The following is a 13,042-nucleotide window of genomic DNA, read 5'->3' as shown; positions in this document are numbered from 1 at the left end:
ATGGGCTGAAAACCTCTCTCTCTCCATACATTTTATTGCTAGTTCAGGCTCTGACTCTACAGCCAAGGCCATTATTCACCCATCAGCACATAGAAAGAAAGCTGTGTTGTCTTATTACAGACCCCATCCAAATCCATCTGCCATAGATCACAGAATGTCAGGGGCTGGAAGGGACCTTGAGAGATCATCCAGTCCAAACCCCCTGCCAGAGCAGGAGCACCTAGAGCAGGTCACACAGGAACACATCCAGGTGGGTTGGAATATCTCCAGAGCAAGAGATTCCACAACCCCCCTGGGCAGCCTGCTTCAGGGCTCTGTCACACTCACAGTGAGAAAAATGTTTCCTTTTGTTTCCATGGAACTTCCTATGCCTCAGCTTCCACCACTGCCCCTTGTGCTGTCATTGGGCATCACTGAGCAGAGCCTGGCTCCATCCTCTTGGCACTCAGCCTTTACAGATTTATCAACATAAATGAGGTCACCCTGGAGGTCTGCTCCAAGCTTAAGAGCCCTCAGCTCCCTCAGTCTCTCCTCCTAAGGAAGATGTTCCATGAGGCTCTGTGCTGGACTCTTTCAAGCAGCTCCCTAAGGTCTTTCTTGAACTGAGTGTCCCAGAACTGGACACAATATTCCAGATGTGGCCTCACCAGGGCAGAGTAGAGAAGGAGGAGAACCTCTCTTGACCTACTCACCACAGCCCTTCTAATCTGCTCCAGAATGCATTTGGCCCTTCTTGGCCTCAAGAGCACATTGCTGATTAAGAGATTGGAGCATCACTCATATGAGGGGAGGGAAGGGGGAAAAAAAATTGCAAAGTTCCCCTATTTCTACATTTATATATAAGAATTTTGGGAAGACCAAATAAAGTATGGGTGTAATGAGCTCACCTGTGAGCATGATTGAATCAAAGGAGAATCCTGGTGAGTAGGAAGTAGGGGAAACTGAAAACGAGGGCTGACTTAAGAACACTTCAAACTTCCTTAACAAGAGGGCTCAGAAAGTGTTCAGCCCCAATCTGTTACTTTCATTAACCTCCTGGAAACTTAACATGCACTTGAAACTACTCCATCAATAACCTTCCAATTAGCCTAGTTCTTAAGGGCAGAGAAAGTGTCCCTAGACAAGGCCCCCTCGGGCTCACTGGCCACAGCACTGTGATGAGAGCTCTCCCCTGCAACTCCCAGCAGCAGCAGCCAGCTGACAGCATCAATGAATGCATGCTGCTATCTGTGAAGAGGATACTTCTTGGCTAATGTGAGCTCTCAGCGCTGTTTTTCTCTACAGATGCTAATTCAAATCTAATTTTCAGCTTCTGGTGTAGATGATATCTTCTTCCTGTAGCATGTAACGAAGCAACTCTCTAATGAGGCCTCCTGACTTTGACCAGAGCAGTGCAGTACGAGCACAAATGACTTAAGAGCATGGGTATGGACTTACAGAGATAGTATCAAAAGTAGATAATCATCCAAGGCATCTGTTCAACCTTACACCTCATCAGGGTGTTGCTTTTCTCTGCCTCAAAGGTCTGGAGCACCTCTCCTATGAGGACAGGCTGAGAGAGTTGGAGTTTTTCAGTCTGGGGAAGAGAAGACTCCAGGGAGACCTTATTGGAAGTGACCTCTGGAGATCATCTAGACCAAAAAATAATTTTGGCAGCTCTTTGCAGCCTCTATTCCATTCTTTTTTTTCCATAGAGTTACAGAATGGAAGGGGTTGGAAGTGACCTTATTGTGAGCTTCCAGTATCTGAAGGGGGCTACAAGAAAGCTGGGGAGGGACTTCTCAAGAGGTTGGTTGGTGATAGGACTGGGGGGAATGGATCCAAACTAGAGGAGGACAGATTTACATCAGACTTTAGGAAGAAATTCTTCCCCATGAGGGAGGTGAGACACTGGCACAGGTTGCCCAGGGAGGTGGTGGAAGCCTCATCCCTGGAGGTTTTTGCAGCCAGGCTGGATGTGGCTGTGAGCAATCTGCTGTAGTGTGAGGTGTCCCTGCCCATGGCAGGAGGGTTGGAACTGGATGATCCTTGGGGTCCCTTCCAACCCTGACAATTCTGTGATTCTCTGAAGCTCAAGACACACATTTCCCAAAGAGGAGCTTTATAAGGAGAAGTCAGATACTCACTGATCTGGTTGGTAGATGCACTATAAAAAGCATTGACGGTAGTTGGGCTTGTAAACCACCTGTAATAAGAGTAAAAGAAATTGGCTGTCAGTACATTTACATCTTTATGAACAGAAGGAACACAGATAAAAAGAGAACTCAGTGGAAGGAAGCAAAAATGTCAAAAGGCCTGGGATGCATATAAAGCTTAAGTATTTCTCCATTTAAACAGATGCTACCCACACTTTCTGGAACATTGAAACCTATTCTCTAATGGCTTTATTTTAAGCACCCACAATCAACAGGAGTGGTTGTTAAGCTTCTTATTGCCTAGTGTATTTTATTTCTGAGTGAGAGTGATTGGTAAGCTTCCTATTACCTAATATCTTTTATTTCTAAGTGTGAGTGATGGTTAAGCTTATTATTACCTAATTTGTTTTATTTCCAAGTGAGGCTGATTGCTAAGCTTCCTATTACCTAATGTGTTTTATTTCTCAGTGATTGGTAAGCTTCCTATTACCTAATGTGTTTTATTTCTAAGTGAGAGTGATTGTTAAGCTTCCTATTACCTAATATGTTTTATTTCTGACTGAGGGTGATTGCCAAGCTTCCTATTACCTAATGTGTTTTAATTCCAAGTGAGGGTGATTGTAAAGCTTCCTATAACCTAATATGTTTTATTTCTAAGTGTCCACTGTGCTTGAGGTCTGCTGTGCTGACAAAGTGAAGCTCACCCGACAGAGGCTGCAGCATTGATAGTAGCTGTGAGAAGTCCCTTAGGGTATCTTTCAAATACATATGGAGGAACGCCCTTTTGAAGTTAGAGGAGAGCATTTTGTAATGTCCAGCAGGGCTAGGGAGGTTCTTCTCCCCCTCTACTCTGCCCTGCTGAGACCACACCTGCAATACTGTGTCCAGTTTTGGGCTCTCCAGTTCAATGAATGGATGAGGCACTCAGTGCCACGGTTTAGCTGATTAGATGGTGTTGGGTGATAGGTTGGACTGGATGATCTTCAAGGTCTTTTCCAACCTGGTTACTCCTGTATTCCATGAGAGAGACAGAGACCTGCTGGAGAGAGTCCAACAGAGAGCCAGGAGGATGACTAGGGGACTTGAGCATCTCCCATGTGAAGAGAGACTGAGAGCCCTGGGGCTGTTTAGTGTGGAGAAGAGAAGGCTGAGAGGGCATCTGATCAGTGTTTGTCAATATCTGAGGGGTGAGTGTCAAGTGGAGGGGACCAAGCTCTTTTCAGTGGTGTGCAGTAGTAAGCCAAGGAACAATGGATACAAACTGGAACAGAGAAGGTTTCAGCTCAACATGAGGAGAAACTTCTTTACAGTGAGGGTGCCAGAGCCTTGGACCAGGCTGCCCAGAGAGGTTGTGGAGCCTCCTTCTCTGGAGACTTTCCAAACCCACCTGGATGCATTCCTGTGCAGACCACCCTGGGTGCTCCTGCTCTGGCAAGGGGGTTGGACTGGATGATCTCTGGAGGCCCCTTCAAACCCCTAATGTACTGTGATACTGTGTCTGTTTCAATGTACACACACTGTGTGTATATTTGTATGTGTGCCTGCATGGATGGATATGAAACTCTGATTGTCCTTTTTATCTTTCCTTCCACCTGGCTCTCACTTCCCCATGCTCTGCCTTTCCCCTCAATCTGCTCTAGTCATGTCTCACCTGGGTTATTATAATTGTCTTCACACCTTGTCCCCTTCCTCCTTATGCTCCCCCTGCTTTGTTCAGCCCTCTCCATCCAACCTGGGCTGCAATCCAACCTGGGCTGTTCTGTGCATAATATCTCTCAGCTCCTGCCACAAAATCCCTTTCATAAGGGTCTCTCCTGATACCTGAGCAGTTTTTCTTTGGTTTGATAGAGCCAGCTGTGAAGACAGCAGCCATCTCCCAAGCCAGCTGTTAGGACTTGCAGCTGGCATCTAAAACAGGCAGTGGGGCCAGCAAGCTGCACATCCTGCAGCTGCAGCGCTGATGGTGGAGGCTGCCCTCCCAGGACTGATAGAGCAGGCAGCTCTGGTACCCCAATGTGTTGTCACAGACTCATGCTACCTGCCGGGACATGTACATCCCTCCCTCCATCCATGCCCTGAGCAATGCCTCCCTTGATTCCCTCCACTCTCCTTTTCCCTGTGAGGCAGATAACAGCTAGGGAGGGAGGGAGGGAGCAGAAGGGAGAACAAAGAATGGTTGCAATTACTCCTGCTTTGGGGGATGTTTCTTCCTCTTTTTAGCTTATAAAACTGATGCATTTCCAGAATGACTTCTTTCCACTTTGATATTGACATTTCCCCCTTGCTTTGTCTTGTATCCTTCAGCTTCTCTGCCTGGTGGGGTTTTCCTGCTGCTTGGAAGGAACCATCCTTTTGATTGTTCCATGTAGGTTACTGTGCTGAGGAGTGTGGATCCAGTCTGAAATGCTGTTGCTGAGAAATCTGCACTCTCTGCTGAATGAATAGAGTGCTTTACACTTTAGGGCTACTATTACTTTACTATCTGGAAGCTTATTTCCTCAAAACACTAATTTTCTTATTTATCTTTATTTTTTTTTCCACTTCACAGCTTGCACCATCTTATGATATCTACCTCTAAATAGAAATGTTATCCTGGAAGCTGTTGAACTAAGGAAGAGAAGAAATGAAGCAAATAGAAAGAAAACCCCAAGGGTAATTCTTTATTAACACAGTGCCATGCTTCAGTGTAGACCAAAGGTCTGTGGAGTTCTGTGAAACAGAAAAGCTTGAAAGAAGAAAAAAAAAAAAAGAGGAAAAAGGGTGGGGAAGAAAAACAGGGGAAAAGGGGGAGGGGGAAAAAAAGAGGGAAAATGGAAAAAAAAAGGGAGAGAAAAGGAAAAAAAAAAAGCAAAAAAGAGGGGAAAGAGGGAAGAAGGGGAAAAGGGGAAAATGGAAAAAAAGGGGGGAAGAAAAAAGGAAATACGAAGAAAAAAGGGAAAAAGAAGAAAGGGCAAAGGGAATAGAAAAAGGGAAAAAAGGGGGATGAGAAAAAGGAAAAAAGGGAAAGAAGGAAAAAAGAGGGAAAGGAAAAAGAGGGAATGGGAAAAGGGCAGAAAATAAAAAAGGAAATAAGGGAAAGCAGGGGAAAGAAAAAAGGAATAAGGGGGGGAAGGAATAAGGGGGGGATAGGAATAAGGGGGGGAAAAGGAATAAGGGGGGAAAAAGGAATAAGGGGGGAAAAAGGAATAAGGGGGGGAAAAGGAATAAGGGGGGGAAAGGAATAAGGGGGGGAAAGGAATAAGGGGGGGAAAGGAATAAGGGGGGGAAGGAATAAGGGGGGGAAGGAATAAGGGGGGGAAGGAATAAGGGGGGGAAAGGAATAAGGGGGGGATAGGGATAGGAATAAGGGGGGGGAAAGGAATAAGGGGGGGGAAGGAATAAGGGGGGGAAAGGAATAAGGGGGGGAAAGGAATAAGGGGGGGATAGGAATAAGGGGGGGATAGGAATAAAGGGGGGGATAGGAATAAAGGGGGGAAAAGGAATAAGGGGGAAGGAATAAGGGGGGGAAAAGGAATAAGGGGGGAAAAGGAATAAGGGGGGGAAAAGGAATAAGGGGGGGAAAAAGAATAAGGGGGGAAGAATAAGGGGGGAAAAGAATAAGGGGGGGAAAAGAATAAGGGGGGGAAAGAGTAAGGGGGGGAAAGAGTAAGGGGGGGAAAGGAATAAGGGAGGGGAAAGGAATAAGGGAGGGGAAAGGAATAAGGGGGGAAAGGAATAAGGGGGGAAAGGAATAAGGGGGGGGAAAGGAATAAGGGAGGGGAAAGGAATAAGGGAGGGGAAAGGAATAAGGGAGGGGAAAGGAATAAGGGAGGGGAAAGGAATAAGGGAGGGGAAAGGAATAAGGGAGGGGAAAGGAATAAGGGAGGGGAAAGAAATAAAGGGGGGGAAGGAATAAGGGGGGGAAAGGGAATAAAGGGGGGGAAAGAATAAAAGGGGGAAAAGAAAATAAAGGGGGGGAAAGGAATAAAGGTGGGAAAAGGAATAAAGAGGGGAAAAGGAATAAAGAGGGGAAAAGGAATAAAGGCGGGAAAGGAAAAAGAAAAAGGAGGAAAGGGGGGAAAAGGGAGAAAAGAAAAAGTGGAAAAAGAGGAAAAGGGGAGGGGAAAGGGAAAAGAGAAGCAAAAGCATCAGCATCTGATAGTTAAAACATAGCAAGTGATGGTATTTTGAAAGCCAGATTTAACATGCCTCAGGCTGCTGGGTGGGAGTTACTGGTTTATCATATATGACTCTCTGTGCCTTGGTACCTCTCAGCAAATACAGCAAAAGCAGATCGTGTGACATCACTTTCAGATGCTTACATAGCATTGAGCAGGTACAAAGGTAGAATAAACCCCTGCAGGGCTCATTTGGGGGTTACCACCAGCCTCAGAGAAAGCAGAGCACGTGGCTGTGATGACAAAGGAAGGGGGGCAAAAATCATACTGGGATCCCTCAGGCCAGAAGGTGTCCCATAGGATGATGAAGAAAAAGGAAAGAGAGCAAAAATCACACTGGGATCCCTCAGGCCAGAAGGTGTCCCATAGGATGATGAAGAAAAAGGAAAGAGAGCAAAAATCACACTGTGATCCCCCAGACCAGAAGGTGTCCCATAGGATGATGAATTAAAAAGAAAGAGCAAAATTCACACTGGGATCCCCCAGGCCAGAAGGTGTCCCATAGAGGCACAGAGGGGTTGTGGAGTCTCCTTCTCTGGAGACTTTGCAGACCCATCTGGTTGTGTTCCTGTGCAAGCTGTGCTGGATTCTATGGTCCTGCTCTAGCAGGGGGGTTGGACTGGAAGGTCTCCAGAGGTCCGTTCCCACCCCTAACATCCTGTGACCCTGTGAAACACCACCACAGGAGCTAAGCAGCAGCAATGTCGAAGTCCCTGTGTAGGAGGAGTTATTTTTAAGTAGCATGATTAGACTAATTAAGGTCTGTTTAGGTTTCTCATTTGCATCTGAAGGATTTGATTACCCACCAGGAGGAGAAGAGACTGATTCCCTCTCCTGTGTTTCATGACAGTGTGTGACACAACCTGCCCTCTCCTGTTTACAAATAGCAAGCAATGTATGTGAATGGTAGTGTGCCTTACTCCACACCACAGCGATCAACAGCAGGTAACTAACAATGCTGATTGCTACTAGGACTGAAAATAGCATCTCTTACTTAATGCTTCCATTCATAGACAATTTATTCCATAAATCCCTGCTGGCTCATTCCAAATTCTAACTGTGACCAGGAGATATAATCCATTTTTAATTGAGATTCAATTACCCCTCTTTTTTTTTTTTCTCTTCCTTTCTTTTTAATTCATTCAATTAAATATCAGCTTCAAGCACACCACTACTGTGCACCAGAAGAGGGATACCTAGAACTTACCAAAGAAAATATCCACAGGAGCTTCTGAATGACTAGGGGAAGGGGGGATACCTAGTCTCTCTGCATCCTAATACAGAGCTGTGTATATAATTCTGTCAAAACATAAATTAATAGCCCAGGTGGCCAAGAAGGCCAATGGCATCCTGCCTGCATCAGGAAGAGTGTGGCCAGCAGGAGCAGGGAAGTCATTCTGCCCTGTACTCTGGGGAAAAAGAAACAAACCAAATAATCTGTAAAGTGTATAATTTACAGAATACAGAATTAACCAGGTTGGAAAAGACCTTTGAAATCATCAAGTCCAACCTGTCACACAACACCATCTAATCAACTAATCCATGGCACCAAGTGCCTCATCCAGTCTCTTTTTAAACACTTCCAGAGCCATTCCAATGGCCAATTACTCTTTCTGGGAAGAACTTCTTCCTAACATCCAACCTAAACCTCCCCTGGCACAGCTTGAGACTGTGTCCTCTTGTTCTGGTGCTGGCTGCCTGGGAGAAGAGACCAACCCCCACCTGGCTACAACCTCCCTCCAGGTAGTTGTAGAGAGCAATAAGGTCTCCCCTGAGCCTCCTCTTCTCCAGGCTAAGCAACCCCAGCTCCCTCAGCCTCTCCTCACAGGGCTGTGCTCCAGACCCCTCCCCAGCCTCATTACCCTTCTCTGGACAGGTTCAAGTATCTCAATGTCCTTCTTAAATTGAGAAGCCCAGAACTGGACACAGTACTCAAGGTGTGGTCTAACCAGTGCTGAGCACAGGGCAGAATGACTTCCCTGCTCCTGCTGGCCTCGCTATTGCTGATGCAGGAAAGGATGTCATTGGCCTTCTTGGCCACCTGGGCACACTGTTTAGCTGCAAAAACTATTGTTAGATGATTATGGGGGAATTGCCTTTTTTGTCTACTCACTCTGTTTTGGGGACTTCTTTTCTAAGCCAGTAGAAATCGGACTGGGCTGCGTACTTGCGAGTTTGCAACACGTTGCCAAAGTAATCACTTTCTGTAAACTTCAGCTGTTAGAGAGAAAGCACAGACACCATTAAAACACATCTAAAGAAACAAAAAGATGACATGCAGCAAGATAATCACCTGATTTTTTGGGGGTGTTATCAAAGCAAGCAATATTTTCACACTCAGTAGGAAGGCTCTGGGGAGACGTCAGAGCAGCCTTCCAGGACCTCAAAGGGGTCTAATAAGAAGGCTGAGAAGGGACTTTTAACCAGGGCTTGTAGTGATAGGATGAGAGGGAATGGAATGAAGCTTGAGGAGAGCAGATTTAGACTGGAGATTAGGAAGAAATTCTTTCCAGTGAGGGTAGTGAGACACTGGAACAGGTTGCTCAGGGATGCCCCCTCCCTGAATGCCAGGTTGGATGAGGCCCTGAGCAACCTGGGCTGGTGGAAGGTGCCCCTGCCCATGGCAGGAGGGTTGGAATTAGATGATCTTTAAGGTCTCTTCCAGCCTAAACCATTCTATGAATCTAAGAATCAATCCATTTCACCATGACACAGCAGCTGGTACACGTACAACTCTGAACAGAGATTCCATACAGAGCCATGGGAGAACCTGGGTCCCAGGAAGTGCAGCCTGGCACATTTCCACTGAGGATCACTTGCATTTACATCTGAGGATCACAGGATGGCTCTCAATTAATTATGCTCTGCTTCAGTGTTTGTTGCTGTTCTCTGGCAAGATGACTCCAAGCTGATCTCCTTCTATGATCAGGTGACCCGTCAGGTGGACGTGGGGAGGCCTGTGGATGTGGTCTACGTGGACTTCAGCAAGGCCTTTGACACCCCCACAGCAAACTGCTGGCTAAGCTGTCAGCTCATGGCTTGGACCACTGCACTCTGTGCTGGGTTAGGAACTGGCTGGAGGGCCGGGCCCAGAGAGTGGTGGTGAACGGTGCCACATCCAGCTGGCGGCCAGTCACCAGTGGTGTCCCCCAGGGATCAGTGCTGGGCCCCATCCTCTTTAACATCTTCATTGATGATCTGGATGAGGGGGTTGAGTCAGTCATCAGCAAGTTTGCAGATGGCACCAAGTTAGGAGCAGATGTTAGTTAGAGGGTAGAAGGGCTCTGTAGAGGGACCTCGACCGGCTGCACAGATGGGCAGAATCCAGTGGGATGGCATTCAACAAGTCCAAGTGCCGAGTGCTGCACTTTGGCCACAACAACCCCATGCAGAGCTACAGGCTGGGGTCAGAGTGGCTGGAGAGCTCCCAAACAGAGAAGGACCTGGGGGTGCTAATTGACAGCTGCCTAAACATGAGCCAGCAGTGTGCCCAGGTGGCCAAGAAGGCCAATGGCATCCTGGCCTGCATTAGGAATAGTGTGGCCAGCAGGAGCAGGGAAGTCATTGTGCCCCTGTACTCTGCTTTGGTTAGGCCGCACCTTGAGTCCTGTGTCCAGTTCTGGGCCCCTCAGCTTAAGAAGGACATTGAGACACTTGAGCGTGTCCAGAGAAGGGCAACAAGGCTGGGGAGAGGCCTTGAGCACAGCCCTGTGAGGAGAGGCTGAGGGAGCTGGGATTGTTTAGCCTGGAGAAGAGGAGGCTCAGGGGTGACCTCATTGCCCTCTACAACTACCTGAAAGGTGGTTGTAGCCAGGTGGGGGTTGGTCTCTTCTGCCAGGCAACCAGCACCAGAACAAGAGGACACAGTCTCAAGCTGCGCCAGGGGAGGTTTAGGCTGGATGTTAGGAAGAAATTCTTCCCAGAGAGAGTCATTCGTCATTGGAATGTGCTGCCCAGGGAGGTGGTGGAGTCACCGTCCCTGGAGGCATTCAAGAGGAGATTGGACGTGGCACTTGGTGCCATGGTCTAGTCATGGGGTCTGTGTTGACAGGCTGGACTCAATGATCCTCGAGGTCTCTTCCAACCTTAGCGATGCTGTGAAATACTGTGACTCTCAGCCTTTTTCTGTGCTTTTCCTGTGACCCTTCAGTAAGACAGTTCATCACATGCATTCCACAGTTACCCCCTTTGGGAAATGGTTACATTCTTCTCTTCCTCCTCTTCCTTTTCGTCCTCTTCCTCTTCATTGTCCTCTTCCTCCTCTTCATTGTCCTCTTCCTCCTCTTCATCATCCTCCTCTTCTTCTTCTTCCTCCTCTTCTTCTCCTTCTCCTTCATCCTCCTCCCTTTCATCCTCTTCATATTATTCTTTCATCTTCATATTAATCTTCACCATCTGCCCTTCTATCTCATTTAGGCTGAAGAGAGAGTGGCTCAGAAAAGAGTGGCCCCACAGTGCAGCAGCCAGCACTGTAAGCTCACACATTGCTTAGGACCTCTAAGCATTAGCAGCAAAACCATCACTCAAATCCATGGCCTGGAGGGATGAGGAGAGCCTATCCAGGGGTCTCATAGATTCTAGTATTCTGAGGAGAAATGCATGAGCATTTTTGAAGACCATTATGTGGAGGAGAACTGGCTTTGTTTCATTTTTGTAACTAAATACAGAATTTTGGACAGTCTCTGTGTGTTTAACCTTTGAAATGCTTCATAGCAGGAAGGCTCTTTGCACCCAGGCATATTTTACTCTCAGCAGGCCTCGTGGTCATCTTGCTTGGAGACACCAGCACTGACAATTGAGACAACAGAGCCAGCACACTTAAGCCAATGCCTAAAAATAACCAGGCAAGCAGAACTCCAGGTGCATGCCAAAAACAAAAGAGGGGCTTTGATTTTAGGCTGCAGCAAAACAGAGCAAGGAATGCCTGCAATATGTAATAGAAGAAGAAAGCTTCAAGTGTGACACTTACTGTTTTGATGTCTTCATTAATATATGTGTCATTCATGATGAACTGAGGGTAACCCACTTTTGCCATGACTGCTTTTGCCTTTGAAAAAGAGGAAAACAAAGAAGTGTTGGCAGATAGAACCAATTCTCTGCATGTGGCTTTGTTTTTCTCTCCCCTGCAACAGGTTGTGGCAGCCTCATTCCTGGAGGTTTTTAAGGCCAGGCTGGATGTGACTCTGAGCAACCTGATGTAGTGTGAGGGGTCCCTGGCCATGGCAGGGGGGGTGGAACTGGATGATCCTTGAGGTCCCTTCAAACCCTGATGAATAGCCAAAGAAGCATGACCAGCAGGATGAGGGAGGTTGTTCTTCCCCTCTACTCTGTTCTCCTGAGACCCCACCTAGAATACTTCATCCAGTTCTGGTGCATCCAGCATAAGAGGAGATGGTGCTTCTGGAGCTGGTTCAGAGGAGGCCACAAAGATGACCAAAGGGCTGTAGATCTCTCCTGTGGGGACATGCTGAGGAAGTTGGGGCTGTTCAGCATGGAGAGGAGAAGCCTCTGGGGAGGCCTAATAGCAGCCTTCTAGTACCTGAAGGGGACTACAAGAAAGCCAGGAATGGACTTTTGAAAAGGGCTTGTAGTGATGGGATGAGAGGGAATGGATTGAACCTTGAGGAAGGCAGATTTAGACTGCAGATTAGGAAGAAATTCTTTAGAGCAAGGGTGGTGAGACACTGGAACAGGTTGCCCTGGAAGAATGTATTCATGACCCACTCCCTGGAGGTGTTCAAGACCACCAGGCTGGATGAGGACTTGAGCAACCTGGGCTAGTGCAAGGTGTCCCTGCCCATGGCAAGGGGTTGGAGCTAGATGGTCTTTAACATCTCTTCCAACCTAAACTGTTCTATTTATCTATGAATTGTCCCATTTCACTATGACACAGCAGCTGGTACACATCCAACTGACAACACAGATTTGATACAGAGCTATAGAAGAACTTGGATCCCAGGAAGTACAGCCTGGAACATTTTCACTGAAGATCACTTGCATTTACACCTGAGGATGAGTTCACACTTCTGACTTACACTGTGCTTCAGTACAAGGCTGGGGAGACTCTGTCATAGGGTGCCCAGAAGGTGGTACAAGCCCTATGAGGAGAGGCTGAGGGAGCTGGGGGTGTTTAGCCTGGAGAACAGGAGGCTCAGGGGAGACCTTATTGCCCTCTACAACTACCTGAAGGGAGGCTGTAGTCAGGTGGGGGTTGGTCTCTTCTCCCAGGCAATCAGTACCAGAACAAGAGGACACAGTCTCAAGCTGTGCCAGGGAAAGTTTAGGCTGGAGGTGAGGAGAAAGTTCTTCCCAGAAAGAGAAATTGGCCATTGAGATGTGCTGCCCAGGGAGGTGGTGGAGTCACCATCCCTGGAGGTGTTCAAGAAAGGCTTGGATGTGGCACTTGGAGCCATGGTTTAGTTGCCAGGAAGTGTTAGGTATTAGGTAAGAGGTTGGACTTGATGATCTCTGAGGTCTTTTCTAACCTGGTTGATTCTATGATTCCATAGTAGAAACCTCCTCCCTAGGGGGGTTCAAAGCCAGGTTGGATGAGGCCTTGAGCAGCTGAGTCTAGTTGAGAGGTGTCCCTGTGCATGGTGGGGAGGTTGGAGGAGATGATCTCTAAGGTCCCTTTCAACCTAAGCCATTCTGTGATTCCTAAAACCACAGGGTTAATCTTTGTTTTGTTTCCCACTTTGAAGTCTTTGCCCTTTCCTAAAGTCTGTAGAAGTGTTCAAGTAAGGCACACTT

At 47.3% G+C, this 13,042-nt stretch overlaps 1 protein-coding gene across 1 annotated transcript in view; it reads right to left on the bottom strand.

The window, feature by feature from the left end:
• PHEX (phosphate regulating endopeptidase X-linked) overlaps positions 1-13,042 on the bottom strand; it is a 117,099-nt gene that overhangs the window by 25,645 nt on the left and 78,412 nt on the right. Inside the window, exons 14-16 of the mRNA XM_068144785.1 lie at positions 11,262-11,339; positions 8,406-8,509; positions 2,127-2,185 (exon numbers count right to left, since the gene is read on the bottom strand). Of these exons, the coding sequence (XP_068000886.1) occupies positions 2,127-2,185; positions 8,406-8,509; positions 11,262-11,339 (241 nt within the window). The remainder of the gene's footprint in view (positions 1-2,126; positions 2,186-8,405; positions 8,510-11,261; positions 11,340-13,042) is intronic.

This window comes from Melanerpes formicivorus, unplaced genomic scaffold (genome assembly GCF_026170545.1).
Source record: "Melanerpes formicivorus ecotype bairdi unplaced genomic scaffold, bMelFor1.0.p_v2 SCAF_11, whole genome shotgun sequence".
Lineage (NCBI taxonomy): Eukaryota > Metazoa > Chordata > Aves > Piciformes > Picidae > Melanerpes > Melanerpes formicivorus.
Note: the sequence above shows the minus strand (reverse complement) of the source record. Positions and strands in the feature narration are given on the sequence as shown.